The following is a 23,140-nucleotide window of genomic DNA, read 5'->3' on the forward strand; positions in this document are numbered from 1 at the left end:
GTTACTGGAATTTCACATAACTGGAAATCTTGACAGAGAATCCATGAACAGGAAGACTGATGGCTGCTGTTGAATGGATGGTTAATGTTCTTTCCTCCTAGTCAGCATTATACTGTTTCCTCAGGACATACTCTTAGAAATGGCACTACAGGTGGAATAATAAAATGAATACTGTATTTAGAGTAAATCAGGATGAGCTTTGGCACTGTTTTCCCTCTGGATAGTCTGGATCCTGCATCTTAGTTTTCCTGTGGATTTCAAGTTCTTGAAACCTTTTGTCATAAAAATGGAGTTGTATTGTTGATACAGAAGATACAGTCCAGAAGCACTGGCTACTTCAGGAGATTTTTTTAAAATGTACATTGCTTATATTTCATGAAGGGCATTTGAACTGTGCATTCAGCTTTTGTTTGGTTCATTGAAATGCCTCCTGCTTTTTTTGTTTGTTTCTAAAGCTGTGCCTAAGTTCTGCAAAGACTTGCATAATGTCTTTTTATGTTCCAGGTCTGAGGCCAGGTGTGTTGCTACTTTTTTGTATATATGATGTTAACTATTTTATTTGCAGACAGTGTGCTAGCTCCAGGTTAAGGGCTGGAGGTACATTCCAAATCTTATTAGTAAAACTTTATTTCTCCCCATGTGTTATTGATTCTTTCTCAATCATCTGCTGAGCTGTATAAATACCAACAAGGGCAACTTTAATTTGAAGGTAAAATCTCAGGGTTGGCTTTTCCTAAAATGAAACATATGTTTGAGTTTTATTTCAGTTGAGGTTTCAGAAATTTTATTTCACTTCCAAGATGCTTGTGGATATTCTTCATGGTGTAAGAAATTCAAGCTTTAATCTTTAGTATTACCTTTTGAAGACTATTGCTAGGTGGGTTTTTTTTGTTGTTTGTTTTTTTGTAGTGATGTGTAAAATGCAGGCTCTAAATATCTGTCCAGTGGTCACAGAACCTTCAGAACAGCCACAGAAAATTTTGCCAAAGGCGTTCAGTTAAAAGTTACATTCTCAATTGTTACTCTATCATCTTACTAAAAGCTTAAGAAGATAAATAAATTGAAACATGAATTCAATGCATATCTAGAGTAATGCAATTCTGAAATAGGGAAACTGGCCAAGATACTGCTAAATATATATCAGATATATAGCTTTAGGTGAAGAAGATGAAAGAATTCCAGTAAAGGGGTGGGTGTGCGTACAAACATCTGTAAGTTCTCTGTAGAAGCCAAAGGACTGGACTTATATTTCTGTGTTTCAGAAATATAAAGTGCCTCAAAAAGAAGTGGATCAAGAGCAAGGAGTTTACTGCTCAAATAACATGGGCTAAATCCAAGGAGCAGGCTATGTTATGGTGTAGTATTACTCATCTGGCTGGCTCTGACACCCAAGACAGAGTTTCTTTTATTCTTGCCAAATGTCAACCATCTGTCTTGATCTCAGGAATTAGTGCCATTCCTGGACATTGTATACCTTTCCTTGGAACGTCATCCTGGCTTTGGGCACTCAGGATTTCTGCTCTAACTCACATGAAGATGTGATTGGAGTAGGAAAGTCACACCACTGACCTTCAGATGTTTTAACTTGGGCTTCCTGTACAGCCTGTGCTGAGAAAAACTCAGAATGGATTCAGGCCTATGGTAAATTCTTGTTCTTGAAGTGGACTTAAACTACATGGTACAGCTAAACTATGTAATTATAACCCAAATTTACCCTTTGGAGGAACCTTGCTTTCTTTGCTAGCCTCTTAGCTTAGAGATCAAAATCAATGTTTAGTTTCAGGTAACATGGTTATCCTACAGCATGATAAAAGGGTGAGGAATGAACAGTGAGAAAACAAATTTCTTCATCAGTGACATACCTTTACAGGACTGAAATAATGATTCTTTAACAATAGCAAATGGCCAGGGCTTACATTTTACTGTATTATCAGCTGGGCATTTGCCATCCTGGAGGAAAAACAAACAGAAGGCAAAAAAGCTTAATACACGCTCGATATCTGCAAAGAACAAAATCAGAGTCCTGAATAGAGGAGTCTGCATTTATGCCATACAATTGGACTACAGTGCTCTTTGCAGTCCTTGAAGAGAAACACAGTCTTCTTCACTCAAAGTGGACCAGGAGATGAAGGGCTATGAAAACTCATGAAGCCTCAGTTGCTTCTCAAAGGGTGGATTAATGAGCAGCTAACTTTTTTTTCCGACACATTCTTTTGCCATTATTTTTATCCAAATTGGCCAGCAGAACTGTGTGGCCAAACAGATACTGGGGCAGCAGAAGAGCAGGCAGAAATGCTGGTGGGACAGGAGGGTAGGGCTGCTTCTCTTGTGTAAGGCAGTCTTGGATTGGCTAAACTGTTTGTAAAGATGCATCTTTGGCAATTCTTCGGCAAGGACTCGAATATGCAGGTGCCTGCCTGGATTGCAGCCTTTGAGCATATCCAGACTTGCAGAGTTAGAGAGTATTTCCAAAGGTAGTTTAACATCTTGTTCTCAATTTTATGCTGCCCTGCCTAATGTTGTCACAGCAAGCTGCAGCCAAGGATAAGCAGAGTTTTGAAACAGGTCAGGCTTCCTTACTGAAACTTTGCTCACAGCTGAAATCTGAAGAAACTGAAAGGTTGAGTGCTAGTAAGTACTGGCTGATCTGACCCTCAGTAGTCAGAATAAACACTGTTTTGCAGAACTTCAGAGGTAAATGGTGAAATTCTGTTGTTGCTAATTCAGTTTTGTGCATCTGAATTTTCCTGTCTTGTTTAAATAAATTATAGGATCTGACTGCAGTTTCAGTCAGGTGCTTTGTATACTGTTGCCAAGTACTGTCATACTGCCTCACTTCATTGTGTATGTGGATGCACTGAAGAACACACTTTTAAAAATTACTGTGAAATCCTTATGGGTGAAAGGCATTACAAAAAGGAGATAATTATTTCAACATTTGATCCAAATATTCTATATAAAGCACAATTTTGCATTATGAAAAGAACCAAAACATTTAACAGTTTGGGGGGAAGAGAGGAGTCCTTTTTATTTTTAAGGATCATATTAATATAAAGTTTAAAATGAGTCATACCCTAACTAATTTCTAGCTTGGTGACTCATGCTCTTGGCAAACTAATTATCCAAGACTAGTGACTCAGAAATAGATTCTATAGTTTTATGGCTGTTGCTGTTACAAGTAAACATGAGGCGTGATTTTAGGTATAACAAATGTAACTATACCCTGCAAAATATGCCACAGTGCTGGTTGAGGGTGTATTATGTATGCACATTCCTTTAATCTGATGGGGTCTTTTTCCTTTTGAGGTAGGATGGTTAGCTGGCTCCTGGTTGTCTAAAGCAGCCATGGTCACCAAGAATCTCAAGAGTGGACAAGGAAAATCTAATCTGGTATGTATTTCTTTCCATCCAGGAGTGGTGATTTGTTGAAGTCTCTTCACAGCAGCATTTCTCTGATTCAGCTTTTCCCTTCAGATACTTAATAAATCACTTGATGATCATTATTGAGAATATTGTTCTGGAGATGATGGGAAGATCCATACAATATTTGCTCTGGATGAATATAGTGCCAGGCTGTTAGCCATCATCCTCTCTGTTTTGTTTCTTTTTCTTTCCATGCCCTCCCTGCTCCTCCTTGGCTGCAGTGTGTAAAGGATTATCCCAATGCAGGTCTGATGTGATGAAACCATAACTAATGCTGATGCCTGCCTATGATGGGAAGAGAACCCAGAGTATAAACTTGGGATTTCTGGCCTCTTAATGGACAAATCTGTCGCTCATCTTCCCCTTTCCTCCTGTCGCTTCCCTTTGTTTCTGTTCTTCCTCTTTGAGACTGACTCATGTTGAAATTCAGTGTCACTGTTTCCTGGGAACCCAGTTGTGGCTGGGTGCCGGTGGTTAGGAGTGCTGTGACCTTCCTCCTTCAGGAGGAGGCCTGAAAAGGACATCCTGAGGGGACACAGGCATGTCCAAGGTGCTATAGCGAAACAGCTCTTTTGTGAAAGCCGCGGGATTCGGGGGACACGGAAGAAAGGGACAGAGCCTTCTGATGGAGTTCTCCAGGAGCTTTATTCCTATTAGCTGGGAGCACTGTCAGAGAGTCAGGGAATGCAGGGACTTATACAGGGGAGGCAGGAGGCAGGGTTACACAACTTGGCCAATTGCGTTGGGGATTGAAAGATGGACCAACCAGGGGAAGGATCGAAAATGCCCAATTAACTGGGGTGATAAGAAGGAAGGAGGGAAAGAACAACGGGGCACAACCAGTTAATCTGGTACTGATAAGCTTTATGGAGCAATTAACCTGGTACACCTTATCCCTGTGGGAGAGAGTAGTCTCCTAAGGTTTCTTCCCTAGGGGGCTGCTTTCTCTCCAGGGGAGAGTGTCCTCACCACGCTCAGGATCCACAGCCTCCCAAGGCTTAAATTCCTCCACACAGTTTCATTTGGGTGTACATACAGTCTAAAGAAATCACATGTTCCCTCCATAGTGGGAGTTCACCATGCAATGAAAATACAAAACTGTTTCAGTAGTTCTGAATGATTTTCAGCTGAAGCAATGAAAAGTCAGGCATATTTTAGTGAAACGTTCATGTTTCTAAACTATGATTTTTAAATTGAGACTTTAGTTTATAGTAACATTAGAAATTAATCATAATTATTGCAGGTACCTATGCAGCCTTATTCTCAGAAAGCAGGCTATTCATGAGCTGAAATGATTCCTGCAGTGAGACAGGAGAATGTTTTAAGCAAGCTGCATTGAATAGTAGTTTGTGTTCTCTTTCTTTTGTTCGGTTGTAAGTATAGCGGACAACAGAAGAAATAATTATTGACGCAGAGAATAACACAAATCATGTCAAACAAGGACTTCAAACACCGTGCTTTGAGGTCAGTTACCTGTGTGCCTGGAACTTTGATCACACTGGTAGTGGCCAGATGACATAACTTGGGCGGATGTACACACAGTGATAAATAGGCAGCTTTTCAGTGAATTTTCAGGCAGAACAAGAAATGTCAGTGAAGTGAAAATGTGTGTTTCTAGTAAGCTCAAGAAACTTCAGCAAAGGAAGCTAATACTGATGAATTAATTTGCTGACACTGCAAGCAAGGTAGTTTGTTTGGCATTTAAAATTAAATGGATCCTGTTTCAAATAAGCAGCATGAAGGAGGAGTATTTCCAGGGCACTGCCATACCACATGGAAGACAGCATGTTCTCTGCCTGATGAAATGTAAGTTTGACTGCTAATCAGCTTGTCTAAAGCACTGCTAGATTAATAGCCAATTTTCCTGAGATTACAGCTTCTGGGGAACTGAAGCTGTTTCAAATATTTTTTTTTAAAGAAAATTAAGATACTACAATGTTTTTCAATTAGAAGTCTTTCAGATTTCTGTTTCGGCACTGACCCTGCCTAGGCAAATGACTTAAAAACCTGAGAATGGCTCTGGAATTCTGCTACTAAATTTTTCAGTTGAACGGCATCGATGTTTAAATTTCTTCTTTGGCCCAAACTGATCCAAAGATAGCTTTCATTTTAGAAGTGAGACCTGTGTGCCAGTCCTTTCTCAGCTCTCTTGCTACTTTTTATTTTAGCATTGTTGTTTTTTATTTAAATGGAAGGTGAGAAGAGCAGTTATTGAGAGTTTGTAAAGGGTTTTAAAAATCTCTGTGCACAGAGCACTATGTAGGTGAAAATGATTTAAATTCAGAACTGTTTTGTTTTCTTCCTTTTTTCCTTATGTCAATCTATGCTGTGACTGAAGTCAATCTGCTTATAATCAAATCTAAACTTGGTTGGTGATTAGGGGTGGTGACTTTTGGGATTTTTGTTTTAATCACAGACTTTCTAGTTCACTGAAATTAGGATTCCAGCCTGATTTCTCTCTGCAGGAAAGATAGGGTTTTTTTCCCTAATATTTTCATTAATTGTTTGTCTTTGCCATTCCTGTGAAAATAGTCATGATGAGTTCATCACTGGTGCTCTTTGCATTTGCTTCAAAGTATGGGAATGAATCTGCTCTAAAAATGACTTTGTCTGTGTTTGTCTATATATGTTCTGGGAGGATCTAAGGTCTGTGGATGATAATGAGGTCATAAATCAGACAACTTTTTGTTTGTTTGTTTGTTTAGGATTTTAGGTTACATGCATTGATTTCAGCTTGTATCAGATTGCAGTTATGCCTGTAAATGAAGAGTAATGTCCTATTTGTGGGCATTATGTTGTGTAGAGTCCATGACCACTGATGCGTCATAACCACTGCATCACTAATTTTCTTACACCTTTCTCTGATGTGGTACATGTACCTTCCTTTCTGATCTGTGTGCTTGTTCTGCTTGTTCTCAGTATTTTTATTTTCCTTTTTTTGTGTGTGTATTTTGGGGTTTTGTTTTTGTTTGGTTGGTTTTGTTTGGTTGGTTTTGGTTTTTGGTTCAGTTCCCCCTTTCCTTCTAATAGGAAATGGAATGAAGATAACATACATGTCTCCTCTGGTATATTAATTAAATTTTATAAATGAAGAAAAAACAAATCAGTGGGTGCTTACTACTTTTAGAGCAGTCAGGAAAAAAGGATGAGGCGTCTTTGCTGTGTCAGTTCTGTTTTCAGTGGATATACAAAGGTTTTGTGAACTGAAAAAAAAGGTATCTTTGTCTTCTATTTTACAGGAGATACACAATGTTTTTGTTTTCTCATTCCATGTGTGATATCACTGGCACCAAAAGAAACGGTAGCTTCTTTATCTGACATCCATGTGAAAATTAAGGATAAATACAATAAATTTGGTTAGCAGTGTTCATGAGATCAAGGAGTCTGATTTAGCATTTTGGCTTGAAAAGAACAATGAATGTGTATAACCAGAACTTTATATGTGAGTGTCAAAGTACCTTCCCAGGGTGTTACGCTGTATGTTACAAGATACAAAGTCTTCTGTGCTCCATAGTACTTGGCATATGTTTCTTAGACACTTCATGTTACCATTTTAGTAATTGATCCAAAGAACTTGTTTTGATCACACGTATGGTGTCTTTTAGTTGTAAATTCCCATTAGACCAAGCGTGTGTTTGCATTAGATATGTTTTATTAAAATAAAACAAATATTTTGGTGACACTAAGATCCCTGCAGTGAGATATAAATCGCCTCCTATGCAGAAGAGACTCTGAAAGATGCTTTCATTGGTAGGGATTTTTTTTCACAATGTATCTAATGAAGAAACAGAAGTCTATAATTACAATTCTGGTATTTTGTTTTGGTGTACACGTATTTTGTATTGATCTTGTGAAAACCTGAAAGCTCTAAATTGGCTTCTTGAACATAATAAAATGCACAGCACAGAACATATTTATTTTAAGGTAAAGTAACTAGTTCCAGAAATATTTAGAAGATATAATTATGGCAAACCCACCCAATGCTAGCATAAGGTTGTTTTCCTTCTTTGTTACCAGGTAGTTGGAGCATTTAAGGACAAATTTGTTATTTGTAACATAGCTCCTTCCTACACAAGACTCTCATTCTTTGCAAATATAGGTTAAAAGGGTATTTTTTAAAATATTAACATTTGTGTGTTATTGTCGGTGGTTTCAACTTTAACTCTCAAGGACATAATGAATGTTTTTTTTAGCCTAAAGAGATCTTTGGTTTATCTGTCTGAAAGCACATGTTCTACTAAATTTTTAGCTCCAGGTGAGTTGTGTTGTTTGGACCTAAACCCTGTGCTTAAATATTCATTCTGACATACACTGCCTTGATACTGGAGAAATACTAAAGGTGTGGTGCGTACCATTTTACACTAATTGTCATCTCTTGGCTAAAAGAAGGAAAATTAAACCTCTGTGTCCTTTCTAAGCTCTGATGGACACTGTGTTCCCTTCTGAGTTAGAGGAGTAAGCCAGTTTTGTCTGCATTGGAGGTGTGTGTGTGGAGCTAGAATAGTTTAAAGAGGTACCTCTTTTATCTCTTCCAAACACAGGCATAGGAAGTCAGGTTTCCTGTTGTTACCTGATTCATTATCATTAATATCCATGGACATTTCATGTCAGCATTTAAACTCTGGGAATACAGACCAATGCAAGTAAAAAGTCTTGTGCAGGTGACTTTTGATAGGAGAACCAGTTTCTCCTCTTTGCATCTGGTAGTGCTGAATAAGGAACAGGTTGTCTTTTGTACTTGGTAGCCATTCATTCTTTCAAAGTGCTTGTTTTGAAACTATCACTTACCTCCTGATTGCATTGAGAAGGACCACATGAAAATGCTGAGTTGAAAAGAAAGTGAAGACATTCAGCTGAGCAAAACCAGTATGTATACATACATGAGGATAATTGTCTGTGGGGGAGCAATCAGGAGCAAAGGCCATTGTTTTCTCTACTAAGTGCTCTGCCACTTGTTGCTGTAATTTATTTTTTATGATCATGAACATTATTTCTCAATCAGTGGGTTGTGAACTTGCATGTTTTCTAATCACATTTTGTATATTTAAGTTCGATAGTTAAAGATTAGCAGCAGTACACTGAGCCAAATACTTGGGTACAAGGTAGACTTTATGGGGCAAAGGAGAGTGCATTGGAAATGAGTTCTTTAGCTTTTTTGCATACGTAAGAGTTTGAATCCATTACCTGCTTGTTTTCCTTTTAAAAAAGTTCTCTGCAGAATAGAAACTATGGCATGAAAACAAAAAAAGATTATTTGCTTCCAACAACTGTTTTATCTTCACTGTCTGGTACTTGTACAAAATAATCAAGGACTCTAAATGCTACTAATATGGGGAGTTTTATTTGAATTGTCTGAATTAAGGCACTTAAATTTTTTGTTTCCTATAAAAGAAGAGCACTGTCAGCTCTTTAACGGCCAAGGATCCGTTAAAGTTGGAGAGAGTAAGTGTAAACTAAGTTATAATTGTCTAGTTGGACATAGAAACAGAGGTGTTGGCAGAGAAGGCTTTAGAGAGAAAAGGTTATCACTGCTTTGTGACTGCTGCATGCTTTTTTTCAGTTGGGATGAAAGACAGCAACCACAATCCCTAAGCTCTTCTCAGAACTGCCAGAGGAGAACTGTAGAAACCACTTGGACCGCTGCAAAGTCTGGCCACAGGGATGGGCAAGATGGTAAGACCAGCCTACACCTATGTACCCTTCTGACTCATGCCCTAATCTTGGCTGTTGTTGTTAGATGTGTAAATCAAGTCTGTTACACAAGCAATAGTGATTGGACAAGGGAGAACAGAGGAGAGATTTACATTAGATGTTGTTAGGAAGAAATTCCCTTCTCGGAGGATAGTAGGACACTGGAAAAGGTGGTCCAGACAAGTTACGGATGCCCCATTTCTGGGAGTGTTCAAGACCAGATCAGATGGGGCCCTGAGCAACCGGATCTGGTGGGTAGCATCCCTCTGCATGGCAGGGAGGTTGGAACTAAATGGTATTTTAAGGTCCCTTCCACCCCAAACAATTCTGTGTCCTAGTTCAGACAGCACTGCAGGTAGCATTCATGCTGCCTTGCTTGGCACTTGGGCCAGGAGATCTATCTATGCCCTATTTGTCATCAACAATGAGAAAGAACATTCCTCCTCAGGGCTGTTCAGACTGCCAAAGCAATGCTTCTGCTTAGACAGAGTGCCTTTTTCCATGTTTCTGTCACTTGATGAAAGTGAGGGGGAGATGAGCTTTCCCTCTCTGCGGGGCTTTTCTTCATAACATCAACAGGTTTTCTTTAAGTGCCACAGAGGGCGTAATTGAAAGAAGCCTGTACTAATAGGTGGGTGAAAAGGGAAGGAACTGATGGTCTCAATATCATCTTTCCTGGCCTCAATCTGACAAAGATTTAGGCATATGACTAAATTTATGCCATTCATTTCCTCTGTCATCTGCAATCAGTTTCCCCTCTCAGATGCATTAACGTTTGGGGGAAGCAGGATTCTCATGTGAGCTAGCTAATAGTAAGACTTCTTAGCTTTCCTGAGTCACACCAATAGTTCCAGGGATCTTTACATCCATTTTTAAATACTCTGACATTGCATTTTCCACATAAGAATTTTACACAGTTTTAGAATTGTTTTGTCCCATTGATTACACATCTATCCCTTGTCATTATATAGTTATGTTTGACTGTTGGTCTTCTAGCCCTGCAATTCATGAGAAAAAGAACTTGAAAAAAACATGTGTCCACCAAAGGTCCTGCATACACCAAAACAGTATGGAGTTTTTTCCAGTTCTGAAGAGAAATTGAGAAGAAATAACCAGACTCTTAGACTTGGCACTTTCTATTTGATATGTTCAATACGTGAATATACCAAAAACCAATCAACCGTATCTTTTTTTTTATGAGGAATGTTATAAATAGTTCATTTATTCTGCTTTACTGCATTTGCTTTATTTCAAAGAGGAAAAATTGAGTAAGAACTTGTATAACTGGTCTGCAGTATAGAAACAGAATAAACATGGAAATAATTTGAATAGAAATATAAACAGGAGTGGCAGAGTGCCAGCAACTGCTTGAATATAAATCCACAGGCAGCTATAGCAGAAGTCTCTTGCCTTACATTCTTTGCATTGTGTAAAACAGTCTGTGTAGTTTAAGAAGATAGGTACATGTCTCATTACCACTTCTCTCCAAAATATGGTCAAACCTTTATAGCTGGTTGGCTTTGAATTGGAGTAACACCACTGGTGCTCTGTAAGACTTTTTTTTGTTGTTTTTGGATAACAGATTTACATATGGACTGCCCCTGTTTGCTACTTGTTGTAGCTTAGCCTTAGACCATGGATATAGGAGTCCCATGGAATGGAGGGAGATATAACCCTCAGAGGTTCCTGAAAAATTGCAAGCCCGGTTGCCTGATGATAATATACCTGAAAGGGTGGTGTATTTGGGTTGTTTATTTGGGTTTTTTTTCCAATTCCATTGGTTTTGAAACTGGAACACCTGGAGCGCAGCACTTTTCATCCATGGCAAATTATCCTAACTGCAAAGGAGTCAGTAGTTTGCTGAAACTGACAGCGTTAGAGAATTACAGACTTGCCCTCTGTGTTTAAAAACAAATAAAAAGAGGTGGGAGAAAGATGAGTGTCTGAAGCGCAGGCAGGTATGGAATAATCCATGAAGTGTTTGCTGTGCAAATGTGTAATATGCAGTGAGTCAGTATAGCAGACTTGTTCAGTGATGTAAGGTTATTTGTGTCCTGGATTGTTCCGCATACAATGTGTTTGTAGTCCTTTTCCCACCAGATTGCTGGTTTACAGTGAGATATATAGAAAATATTTTAGTATATAAACTAGGAGCTTCCACCTGCTTCAGTTGAAGAAGAAAGACAGAAATACTGAGTAAATGTTAATTTTGAAAGAACTGAAATCATCCTTGACTTTGTTTGTCAATATTGCAGTAGATTGTCTTACAAGTTTAACTGAAAACGGAACTGGCAAACGGGATTTGTTCAGAAAGCTATGGTGAAAGGAAGGGGGGAAATTTACTTTAATTGCACCAAGGTGTTAGAAACTTCATTTGTAATACATGCCATGACTTTACAGGTTTTATATGTTTCAGTGCACTTCTATCTGTGGCATAATTGTGCAAAATTAAAAGCAAAATGTTAGGGAAATACTTAATTAGAAATAAAGGATTGGAAGGAACTTCAGAAAGGTGCCTTCTCCTTGCTTCAAGTCTGGATCAGTTCTACTTAAACCATTCATCCACAGGTACTTAGATTCTCCTAAAAACTTGCCAGCAGTGAACAGCTAAGACTTCCTGTTAAGTCTAATCCTTCTCTAACTTTATGCTTGGAAATATCTGCCTCCAGTGTAAAGTAAATTTCCCTTCCTGCAGTTGCCACTTATGAATTTTCTTATTTCTCAACAACTGTGATGATTTCCTTTCCTGCTACCTGTTCCACAATGTATACCCCTTGAACTCTTTCATTTCATAGGCTAAAACTTGATGCTTTCATTTCATTCTCTTAGTTATTCCAAAAGATTTTTAGAAGCCTAAAATTGGACACAGTACTTGAGTATAATATTCCAGTGATCAGTGGAAGAACTGTTCTGCTACCACAAGGAAATTTAAGTGTGCAATTAAAGGTGCTCTTGCTTTTGTTGGTGTAAGGTAAAAAGCTGCCACCTTTCAGCTGTGACACAGTAACTGCTCATGTGTCTGCTCCCAGCAGATGCAGAGAAAAACAGGTTGATCTCATGTTCCATATTGGGCTGGCTGTGTGTGCAGTTGGTTTCTGTGTTAGGGACAAGAAGGGACAACTGTTACCAGCTGGGGACAGTAACAAGGATTCCTCATGCCCTAAGAGATTGGACTTGACAATTTCATAAAGTGTACCCAGCCAGCTACCTAGATCTGCCATCAAATGACATGAGGGTCTGTGCCAGTCCAGGCAGCAGCCTTTTGTTTTGTAGTTTAAACATAATCGGGTAAGTTAGGGACTCCTCAAGGAATTTCACAGTTTTGGAAGCACTAAGCCTCCATGTAGCAGTGAATGCTTGTAGCTTGTCTTCCTTCTTACCCTCTTCAATTGAGGCAATTGCTTTTGGGCTGGCAATTACAAGTGCTTATGCATAAGAATATTAAGAAAACTCTAAGTATTTAAAACATCATCAGAATATTACTTGCAGGTTTTTAGGAAGAAAATTTTACTTTGTTCTCAAACAGTCTTTCTTCTGGTGTGCATGTTTTTCGGTTGCTTGCCCCCAGTTACTTAAATATAATGTTTTGGTCCCAGCCGAGAGGTGGAGAGAATGCCACATTACCTCTCATGAAGCCATTTCTTAATGCAGTATCCCTTACTGGAGGCAGTTATAATAGCTCTTCATTCTTTGTGCGTGTTCTACCGTGGAGGCCCCACGTCCTGTACTAATTCTATGTGTAAGGGGCCAATACGAGGCCTGTTTTTACTTTAAGGACAGCCATGTGTATAGTGACTGGCAGTTTGTATAAAAAAAATGACCTTCATGTGCAGAGCAAAATTCAATTAGTGTTTCTTTTCAAGTATACATGACACCACAGCATAGTTCACTGAGTTTTATTTTATCTGCTCTTGATATTTGATACATTCCATTCAGAAAATGAGGTTTTACACTTGGATATCTCAGCGGTCAGAGAATAAATCACAGTCACAAGATTATCAGTGCTGTGCAGGGAAAGCTAAGATACTAAAAAAAAAGCATGAGGTCAAACACATTCAAGGTCACACTAGTTACTCTAAGCTGTTGAGTGACACGTGAGAATGTAGACAAAAACTTGACCGTTCCTACCGATGCATAAGTAACTTCGAGTGAGGTACAAGGCGTACCTGTGAGCCCACGCACCGAGGCCTGCCAGACACGGCCACCAGTCACATGGGCGTGCGCCAGGGAACGCCGAAGCCAAAATGACACGGCAGCCGGTGCCAGGGGCAGCGCGCTCAGCGAGCACACTCAAGGGCTCACTTGCCCGGGGGCAGCTTTAGGGCGGCCGTGCCCCGCCGGGGCGCGCTCCCGGGGCCGCTGGCGGAGGCCCGCAGGTGCGGGGCGCGGCGCCGGGAGCGCGCACGTTGCCCGGGCGGGGGGGTCGCCGCGTCCCCGGCGAGGGCGGCGGCCGCCCCTCTGCAGCGCGCTGCGGGCAGGACGCCTGCGCCGTGCGGGGGGCGGGCGCCGCATCCCAGCGCTCGGAGCAGCGGGCACGGGCGCCGGCATGAGCGGAGGCTTCGCCGCGCCCAGCCGGACCTGAGCCGGGAGACAAAGGGGAGAAGCTGCCGCCATGGGCGAGCAGCTCCGCTCCCAGCCCGCCGCCCCGGCGGGGCCGCCGCCCGCCGCCGCCTCCTGCTCGCTGCTCGGCGGGCTGCTGCAGAACGGCTTCCACCCCTCGGGCCCGCCGCTCAGCAACGGCAGCTGCGGGGAGCCGCCGCACCCGCTGCTGCTACGCCCGGAGCTGCCGCCGCTCAGCCACGGCTCGCCGGCCAAGAAATGCAGGCTGCGCCGGAGGCTGGACTCGGGCCGGCGGCACAGGCCACGTAAGTGATGACCGCGGCGGCTCTGGGGAGCGGCGTCGGCCCGGCCCCCTCCGCGCCGCGCGCCGCTGCCGCAGCCCGGCCCGGTGTCGGGCGGCGCGGGTCCCGCGCCTCCTCCCTCGCTGCGGAGCGCCGCCCGGCCGGAGCTGACGGCCGCCGGCTCCGCGCCGCGGGCGTTCCGCCCCCCGACGCCGGCTGCCGGGCGGGCGGAGCGAGGGCCCCGTGCCGGCCAATGCGGCCGCGCCGCCCGGGCACGGCCCCGCTCCCGCGTGGGCAGGGCCCGCCCTGCGCCAATGGGGCGGCGGCGGGCGGGGAGCGGCGGCCCGGCACAAACGCGGGCGGGCGGCGGGCGGCCGCTCCTTGCCGAGCAGCGCGTCGGGCGGTGCCCAGGGTCCTGCCCGTCCCGCCGCCTCCCCGCCGCGCACATGAAGCTCATAGTGCCCAAGCAACACTGTGAGTAACGCCGGGGCGCTCTGGAGCGTGGGAAGGTTCCGCGGGCTTAGTGCGTGCTGCTTTCCCAAACGTTGTTAGAATGAAGGAAAAAGTGAATCTGGGAAGCCGGAGCAAGTTATTCTAGCTGGCGGGGAAAAAATATTTCTAAACAGCTTAAGTTTGTAATATGCTTCTCATTTAGGAAGTGTTCGTGAACTGGCTGTCTATTTCAGTTTGATTTTAAGGCTGAGACTCAAACGTCCTACTTGTTAATTCTGTATTTACTTAATTCTCTATGCTTTTCTGATCAGTAGCCTTGCTTACTAGTAGGTATGGAGGTGTTGAATTCCATGATAAACTCTGCAAGTAAAACAATCTAGGGAAAAAAAGTACTCAGTTTATTTTCATTCTCACTTTGCTAGCCCTTCGCATAAACCCACAAATGTTTGCTTCTTTGTCACAAATTTGGCATGTTCCAAGAGAGTAATAGGGATGGTCAGGAGCACAGCTGCTTGTTGCCAAAACTTAAAGATGTTTCTACTCAGTAGGAAGTAGTGTGCATTCAGCTACTCTGGTTTTTGTTGTTTTTTTGGTTTTTTTTTTTTTTTTTTCCCTTTGTCTTGAAGTGATTATTTAAAAAACTTTCCTGGTTAAACAGAACAAAATATTCAGAAACAGCCTTGACAAGCTGCACCTTTCACAGGACTGTGTATTAACCCGTGTCTTTTCTGGCGTTTTCAATGCTCTTGGTGAACTACTCATGCCACTTTCCCTTAGAATGTTCTCCGATTGATGTAGTGCTTACAGTACCTGCTGATAGTTAATTTAGTCTTCTATCAAGTTTAACCTATCAATGACCTGGTTGCTCTCTGTCACAAATTGTTTTTTTAGTCTTTGTCCTGCTTCACATTTTCTTCATGAACAAAACCTGCAGAACTTGAACTGGCTTACATTTTGATTTGGTGTAATTAAGAAGGGTCAGCACTTGCATATCAAACTGTCCATAATACTAAAAACTATTTTGAAGCCAAGAATAAAGCTTTTAGGGATTCATGTAATCACTTGATTAAGAAAGAATGAGGGCTTTGGAATTTCCATCCCATCTTGAGGGGAAAAAAGAGCCCATCAGAGTAAAAAGCGTAGGTGACTGAGTGTATTGCCCAAGATGTATGACAACTGAATCTTCATGTGTGGAGTTTTAGTGAAATGAGGCTTTAATGAGAAGAGCAGCTGAGGGAAGTGCTTTGTAGAACGATTTTGTGGGCACTGTATTTGTTGATTAAAATACATGAATGCTTGCTGATATGCTTTTTAATATATAGTCTATTTTGTACAAGAAAAAGTTTGAAATTTAGTACAAGTCATACAGGAAATAATGATAGCACATTGTCATCATCTTAAAAAGTTCATTACATTATTACTCAAATTGTACTGGTACTGCATACCCTTCCACTGCATCTTCCTCTGATGAATACTACACAGTACCATTTTTACTGGTTTGTTTGATGCTTTTAATCCTGGCCTTTGCAGTTGTTTTCTTTTCTTAAGGACAGATGGCAAAATGAAGTTCAGTTGCCACATGGCATATGAGACCAGTATTGATTGCTGGGTTTGCTTTGTGTGGTGGAGAAGATAATGAGATAATTGGCATTTCCCAATATTTCAACAAATGAAGTCTTTCTGCAGCAATTATTCCTTTAAACCCTTATTTTCTTGATTGTTTTTACTTTCTGACAAAGTGAGGTAGAATTCTATGTTCACAAGTCTTTTTCCCCTCTCAGAAGGGAAGATTCCCTATAAAATCAGTGTACTTTGCTGACAAGCCTGTGGTGAGAGAGGGCTCACCTAGTACAGCTTCTCTTCGGAATCCTGTCTTTGTTTTCTTTTTTCCTTAGTTTAACTAGATGGGTTGTCAGGTATATTATGCTTGTATTTGTTTTCTTTTTCTTTAGAAATCAGTTTGTGGTAATACAACTACATTTGTGTGGATGGTCACACCTGTTTAACAAAAAGCTCTCTGCTTTTGGGTTTGAACTTTTTGTGGAGTTGGTTGTAACTTTCTGGTCTGTTTGGTTTTTTGTTGAGGAGGAAGACATTTAATAAGCCCTTGCTACCAAAGATGAACTGGAAGGCTTCAGCTGATTTGTGTGCATAATTTAGCTCTAGCATTTTAAGGTTTGAGGAAACTTTAATTACTAAGCAGATATAATTAATTTTAGGAGCTATGTATCCTAGTTTCATTCAAAGAAAAAAATGCTTCCTTTTTTTTTATAACTGTGTAAAACAGGAAGAAGTAGTTGAAAAATATGTGTAAGCTATTATCCCTTTCTTTTTAAAATAAAAATCAGCTTTCAGAAGCTGTAAGAATACTATGCCGTGTTATGTGTGTGTTGTTTTGATTTTTTTTCCCGTTACTGTTTTTGGCTCTCTCATCTCTTCTGGGCCAAATTAACACAGGAAGTTCCTAAATCATCAAAGTGTGAAGCAATGCAAATGAAATTTAAATGAAGTAATAGAATTTTAACATATGTGTGTTCAGAAGGAAAAGCAGCTGAAATGAAGGTATTTCATCAGAGATACTTAGGACTAAGATATCAGGATATTGATACCACCATTCAAATTATTGTTAAAAAATTGAAATACTGTGGCTGTCTTCAAGGAAATACAGGTCTTGTAAGAGAGATGTATAAACTGAAACAGTTTTGGCAAAAGAAGAAACTGCTGCAAACGGGTAGGAATAAACCCAGGGCTCAGATAGAGAGAAGAATGTTCTAACCAGCAGGATTCAAGCACAATATCTTTCTGAATGTCGAGGAGTAAAAAGATGCAACTAACCTTGTGTGGTGGCTGTTAAATGCATGAAAAGGATTGCTCTTAGTTATCTTCTTTAATGTAGGTGAATGTTATTTGGTCACCCTGGAGTTCCCTCTCATTCTTGCTTCTCCTGAGCTCATCTGTGAGGAGAATGTCGTGATTTGATATTTACTTTCCCCATGCCCTCATTATATTAAGCATAAGATTTTTAAAAATCCAAGGTATTGAAATCTGAATATAGTAATGCCTTGTAGGAATAGCCTGATAGCCCAGAGTTAATGCAGAAACTAGGTAAAATGTATAGTGGAATTTCTCGTGAGTGAACCTTTGCCCCAGATACACAGCTGTTGGTGTGCATCAGATTACCTACTTATGCAATGCTGTAGATACCTTCTGTTTGCATTGTCACATGCTTCTGCACTAGTGCAGATTTTTATCTCACGATGACAAACCACTAAGTAGTTGGGACAGTTTATTAACACAAAGAGAATTATTGTTTTTTTAAGAAGATAAGTAGAGACGTTGATTTATGCTAGACTTTTGAGAACATGATGCATTTTGATGCTTTCTGTATTGGGTCTGTGGGACCTAAAACTAGATTTTACAGTGTTATTTTTTGGCTTCCTGCTGTGTAGCAATGCAGTAGAATAGGTCTGGTTTTGCCACAGTTATAGATTCAATAATCTAATCTAATCAGTTATAGAATCAATAATCCAGTAGGTATATTGCATACCTACTGAAAAGAGAGAAATCATCTCATGAGCTAGATCGGACAATTTTAATCAAGAAGTGCATTCTTTTTATGTTGTGAGAACATTTCTGGAACATATCCAGTGTCTTTACTGCTCAGAGTAAATTACACAGTTTTGACTAACTTAGATCAGCCTGAGATGGGTGTGAGGTGGGTTTTACTTTCCCCTCCTTGTTTTCCTGGCTTTTCATAATTCAGGGACACTTATTTAGGTTAGCAATGAAATGCTGGACTTCAGTTTAAAACAAACCAACAGAAAACTTCAAACACCACTCCCCTGGCCCCCCCAAAAGAAAATCAAACAAAAAACCCACAAAACAAAACCAACAACAACCAAACAAAAAATACCCCTCAAAAAACTCCACTATTTTCTCCCCATTTTCCCTCAAGCTCATGGAAAACTTATCTAGACAAACACCTTTCTTTCATACCCCTGGTTGTAGTGCTGGGCGGGCCCTGTTAATTTTGGTGGCCTCTGAATCATCTCACTCTCTGTATTCACAGAGGCAGCAAACCCCAGGAGCACCTTCAGTCTGTGTGCACACTTCCATTAGCACCACATTCAGTGGCACCGGGAAAGTTGAAGTGTATAGATACTAGCTGAGATAAATTAAATATAGATGTGGGGAAAACTGAGGTGCATTTTGATTTGGAACATAGTGATAGTAACAAAAGATACAATGGATACATTTTAAAATAATCACTAGAATACAGAAGTGTTACAGAAGTGTTTCTACTTTCACATCAGTTGTGCAGAAGTTATATGAATTTCATTGTGACTTGTTAGAAACTTTGAGACTTGGTTTGTTTGGGTTTTTATTCTAATTGGTCAACCAGTCAAAACGATGGTTGAATTATTGCAAATAATTCCAACAGAGAGCTGGGGTTAGAAGTTCCGAGGAAAACTAGGCTGTTTTTCTGCATAACTGAAATATCTGGTTTTGTTGGCTGATCTTGGGCTCTTTATTTGTGCTGAAGAAAACTACTCGTGTTCTAAAAGCAAAGTTTCTTTCTTTCTGCAGCAGTCCATTTGGCTCACAGCAAAATGAAAGGAACTTAGATTCACAGAGAGAATTAGTTTAAAAAAAAAGTGCCCTGGCATTTCTGCTCACTTTATAAATGCAAGCATTATGTGTAGCTATCCCAAGAACTATGCAGAGTTGAAGAAACTTCGTAGATGTTTTCCACAGTAGTTATTCTTCATGAATTATTTGGTTATAACTCCTTAAAATGTTAAGATATAAAATAAAATGTCTTGGCAGTCATTTATGAATAACTCTCAGCTGTTAGTGTCTACTTTAACACTTATTGCTGGGCTTGTGTTTAATAGGAGGATAGAACATTTCTTGCTTCACTTAAAGATGAAATTTGCACTATGGCTTTAAACCAAATGTTGGTGCAGGTAGAGTGTAGCAGGTTTTATGCCCTTAATGAAAACTAGTGGAAATTGGCATATACTTTGCTACAGGCTGGTTCTATATTGTATTATCCATGCTGCTTTTAAAATTGAACTTCCTGCTTGCATAGTTAAGATATATCTGAGGAGACTTACTGTTTCAATGGATCAGGTAATTAAAGTTCTCAGTAGCTTTAATAAAGATTTGTGTAAATCACTAATGGGATTGGCATCCTGAGCTCCACTGCACTGAAATGTTGTGCAGTGTGGACCAGACAGCTTTCACATAAATGTTTACCTTGTTCTTTCATAAGTGTTTGAGTAGCAAGTTAGTCTATAACATATTTATCTTATTTAAAATAAAGCCTCTTTTAAAAACACTGGTTTTGAATTCTTCCAATTTCAGGGAACACTCATATATCTGCATAGGATGATGTATTTTCCCAAACCTCAAATTAGACTTAAATTGCACTGTGCAGCTTGTACAGCATGAAAAAAAAAATAAGACCTTACAACAGATAATAGCTATTTCATTGGAGTTTATGCATTATGTCTGCCTTGTCCATGGGGAGCTGGGAGGAGAACCCAATGATTCAATTACTTGGCATACAGCAGTGGAGTGAAGTAACTGATGTAAATGTATGACATTTAAGGATTGGTTTGGGCAGGGAGAGCATATTAAAAATTGAGAAATTTAGACTTTCAAAATATTCAGCCAGATGATGCTGAGACACTTGTGGTAAAAAAAAAAAAAAAAGACTAAGCCTCTTTCAGCCTGAAGCTGAGTAACTTAGCAGTGATCTGTGATCACATGAGGAAGGACAGTGTGATAAGTACCTCCTATGCTTCTTAAAGTGTTTGCCCCAAGTTGTTTATTTTTAGGGTCACTGGCAGAAAAATCAGCTATGCATATGGTATTTATGGTTTCAAGTTTGTATCAACACTAAGTTGAGATGCCCTAGGATCATTTTTCTAGCCAGTCCGCCTGATCCTCTCTAAAAAAGAGGAAGGTGACTGTGTGACTGCTGTTTTAGAAATGTGTCTTACATGTTAATCAGTACTTTAATATAATTTTTGTAAGAAACATTACTAGCTCCCTCCATCTGCAGTGGCTGTGTATAGATTTTGCATTCTCAATGCTTCATAAAGTTACTGGCTTACTATTTAAAATGTATGCATATATATAAGTGGAGCAGGTAGACCAGCTTGATTCATTTACTGTCTTCTGCTGGTTGTTCTCCATAGTCGTTTTCTCCTGCTATTAACAAAACAAAGATTTTGGAGGACCTAGGCCAGCTGTGGTGAGCTGAGTAGCAAACAGTGGCATTTCTAATATAATTATGTGATAGACTAATGCACATACCAGCAAAGGGAGTCTGTGCTCTAAGGACGGGTCTGTCAGTGGTAAATATGGAATATAAGCTGGCTCACTTTTGGCTACACTGTGCAAGTGTTGCAGTCCAGCAGAGCTGCTGGTTCTGGTGGGTTGGAGTCTGGAGGTCTCCTGCATAATGGGAGCTCTGTATTGCTGCTCTTCAGACACAGCCTTGTGACCGTGGAAATTCTGATTGTGCTTGGAAAGGCAGTTGTAGATGTTACGCAGTAGGAATATGACTTGAGAAATCTTCTTGTCCTGTTTATTTGGTTTATTCCTCCTCCTTGTCTCCTTAATTCTTAGCAAAATTGGAGCCAATTGGGTGAAACACAGTTTCATTTCATTTCTCACCCATTGGTGCCGATTGGGTAAAATGCAGTAAATGTACTCTGTCAAGGGGTGGTGACAGAAGAGTAAAACGATTTCCTGGGAAATAAAAAATGTTTTCATTTTATTATAGCCTGCTTCTTCAGACAAGAATATTTTGAGATTTTCTTTATTCTTTCTCTTAACTGAGGTTTTATGAAGCCTTAACCTAGAGATGTGTTTGAAGCATATAAATTGGATGTGACTCTCAGTTCTCAGGACTAGATACTGCTACTGTGACTGCACTGAACTATCATTCAGCAAATGATTTAGGTGATTTGTCTAGCCTGTATGTTTATAGTGACTTTCTCTTTTTTCCTCCCGAAACCCCTTGTTCTTAGCATTCCCATGGTTTGGAATGGATATCGGTGGAACGTTGGTTAAACTGGTCTACTTTGAACCTAAGGACATTACTGCAGAGGAGGAACAGGAGGAGGTGGAAAACCTGAAAAGCATTAGGAAGTACTTGACCTCCAACACAGCCTATGGTAAAACTGGCATTCGTGATGTCCACCTGGAACTGAAAAATTTGACTATGTGTGGACGCAAAGGAAACCTGCACTTCATCCGCTTTCCCAGCTGTGCCATGCACAGGTTCATACAGATGGGTAGTGAAAAGAACTTCTCCAGTTTGCACACTACGCTCTGTGCCACGGGAGGTGGAGCTTACAAGTTTGAGGAAGACTTTAGAACGGTATGTGAACAGTTCACATGGGTTCAGTGGGAAGTACTTTGGGAAAACATCATGAGAGCCTGTCTCTTTAATCTTGCTGGGAAAATAACTTTTTTTTTAGTCCATCCTAACTGATTAGGAGCAACAGAATCAATTCATATTTGTTAATTGGTGACATTGTTGGGAACATGGAGGGGAGAAGGAAGAGTATTCTATTTGCTAGGTATTCTACTGAAATATTGCTGTGCAGAATGTTTTTAGTAAATGTGAGTTGTTTTTATGGTACAGCTGTGATGTGATGATCGGATGCTTCTTAATCAACTGAGGATGTGTTATGACAACCTAGAAGCCTGACACTATAGGTACTCACAAACTGCTTATCTATTGGAAACCAGATATGAAACCATACAGGCTGGAGATTTGATTCAGGTTCCCTTCCCTTTGTATTAACCTTCAGACTGAAGTCAAGAGTATGGAGGACCCACCTTGGAGCACAGTGTGTGGGACCATAATAATACCAGCAAGCTTTTGATTTCAATTCTGTGAGTGTAACATTTAAAGAAAGGCAGTTCATGAGATGAGTAGGTCACAGATCCCCAAGGATTTAAAAATAGCTTTTGCGGGGAACTCCAGAAGCTGCTGTAAATGTGAGGTTTTGCACTAGAGTACTCTTCAAAAATTGGTTGTGGTGCAGAAGCATGGAAGAGCTGTTGTACAAGCTGTGTTGAAGAGAAAAAGCATTCAGGAGGCAATTGTCTGTTGTGTATCCATATGTATTGGGACATATCTTCATTTATTTTCTGTGAAAAAGAGACAAATCTGATTGTCCTAGAGCAGTGTCACTAAGACTAATGTGAATGATTTACTTGACTGGTGGGTCTGGCACTTCTGTCCCTAACTTTTGACCTGATCCTTGGGGCTGAGGGGTGGCTGCTGGGTATGACAGTTTACAGCTGCTTTTCTGTCTCTGCTTCAGTCCAGGGAGCTCTCATACTGAATCACCAACTACTGTTGACTGTAGTCTTGGTTCTGTGTGCTTCATCAAGCATCCATTCCTGCTGTACAAGAGGTTTTTTTCTTTATCAATACTCTTCTGTCATCAATATCCTCACATACCAGATGACCAGGATTCTAAGGGGAAAAAAGAATGTTGTAAAGAATGCTGTAAGAGCTGAACATGAATTCCAACTGTTAGGCTGTTGTGCAGTCACTTTGAGTGAATATAAGACTATTTTCATGTCCAAGGAGGACTATCAAGTTTCTGAATTGGTGTGGTAGTCCACCACTAGTGCTAGATTTCCTGTAGTTTAAATTGATTTGATTGTAAGTCCCTTTCAGGTTCAAGTCTACTGATGAT

The 23,140-nt window shown here is 40.5% G+C and overlaps 1 protein-coding gene across 6 annotated transcripts in view; it reads left to right on the forward strand.

Annotated features, from left to right (window-relative positions):
• The first annotated feature begins 4,953 nt into the window (after nt 1–4,953).
• PANK1 (pantothenate kinase 1) overlaps nt 4,954–23,140 on the forward strand; it is a 34,746-nt gene continuing 16,559 nt past the window's right edge. The window contains exons 1-4 of one of the 6 annotated variants that reach the window (XM_066323867.1): nt 5,157–5,229; nt 6,663–6,724; nt 8,984–9,096; nt 21,452–21,804. In XM_066323867.1, coding sequence (XP_066179964.1) covers nt 21,469–21,804 — 336 coding nt within the window. In that variant the 5' untranslated portion in view covers nt 5,157–5,229; nt 6,663–6,724; nt 8,984–9,096; nt 21,452–21,468. Of the gene's footprint in view, nt 5,230–6,662; nt 6,725–8,139; nt 8,290–8,983; nt 9,097–13,711; nt 13,980–14,325; nt 14,430–21,451; nt 21,805–23,140 lie in introns of those variants that run through there. The other 5 variants (XM_066323864.1, XM_066323868.1, XM_066323865.1 and 2 more) reach the window with 5 other exon arrangements.

The sequence above is a fragment of the Sylvia atricapilla genome, chromosome 8 (assembly GCF_009819655.1).
Source record: "Sylvia atricapilla isolate bSylAtr1 chromosome 8, bSylAtr1.pri, whole genome shotgun sequence".
NCBI classification, from domain to species: Eukaryota; Metazoa; Chordata; class Aves; order Passeriformes; family Sylviidae; genus Sylvia; species Sylvia atricapilla.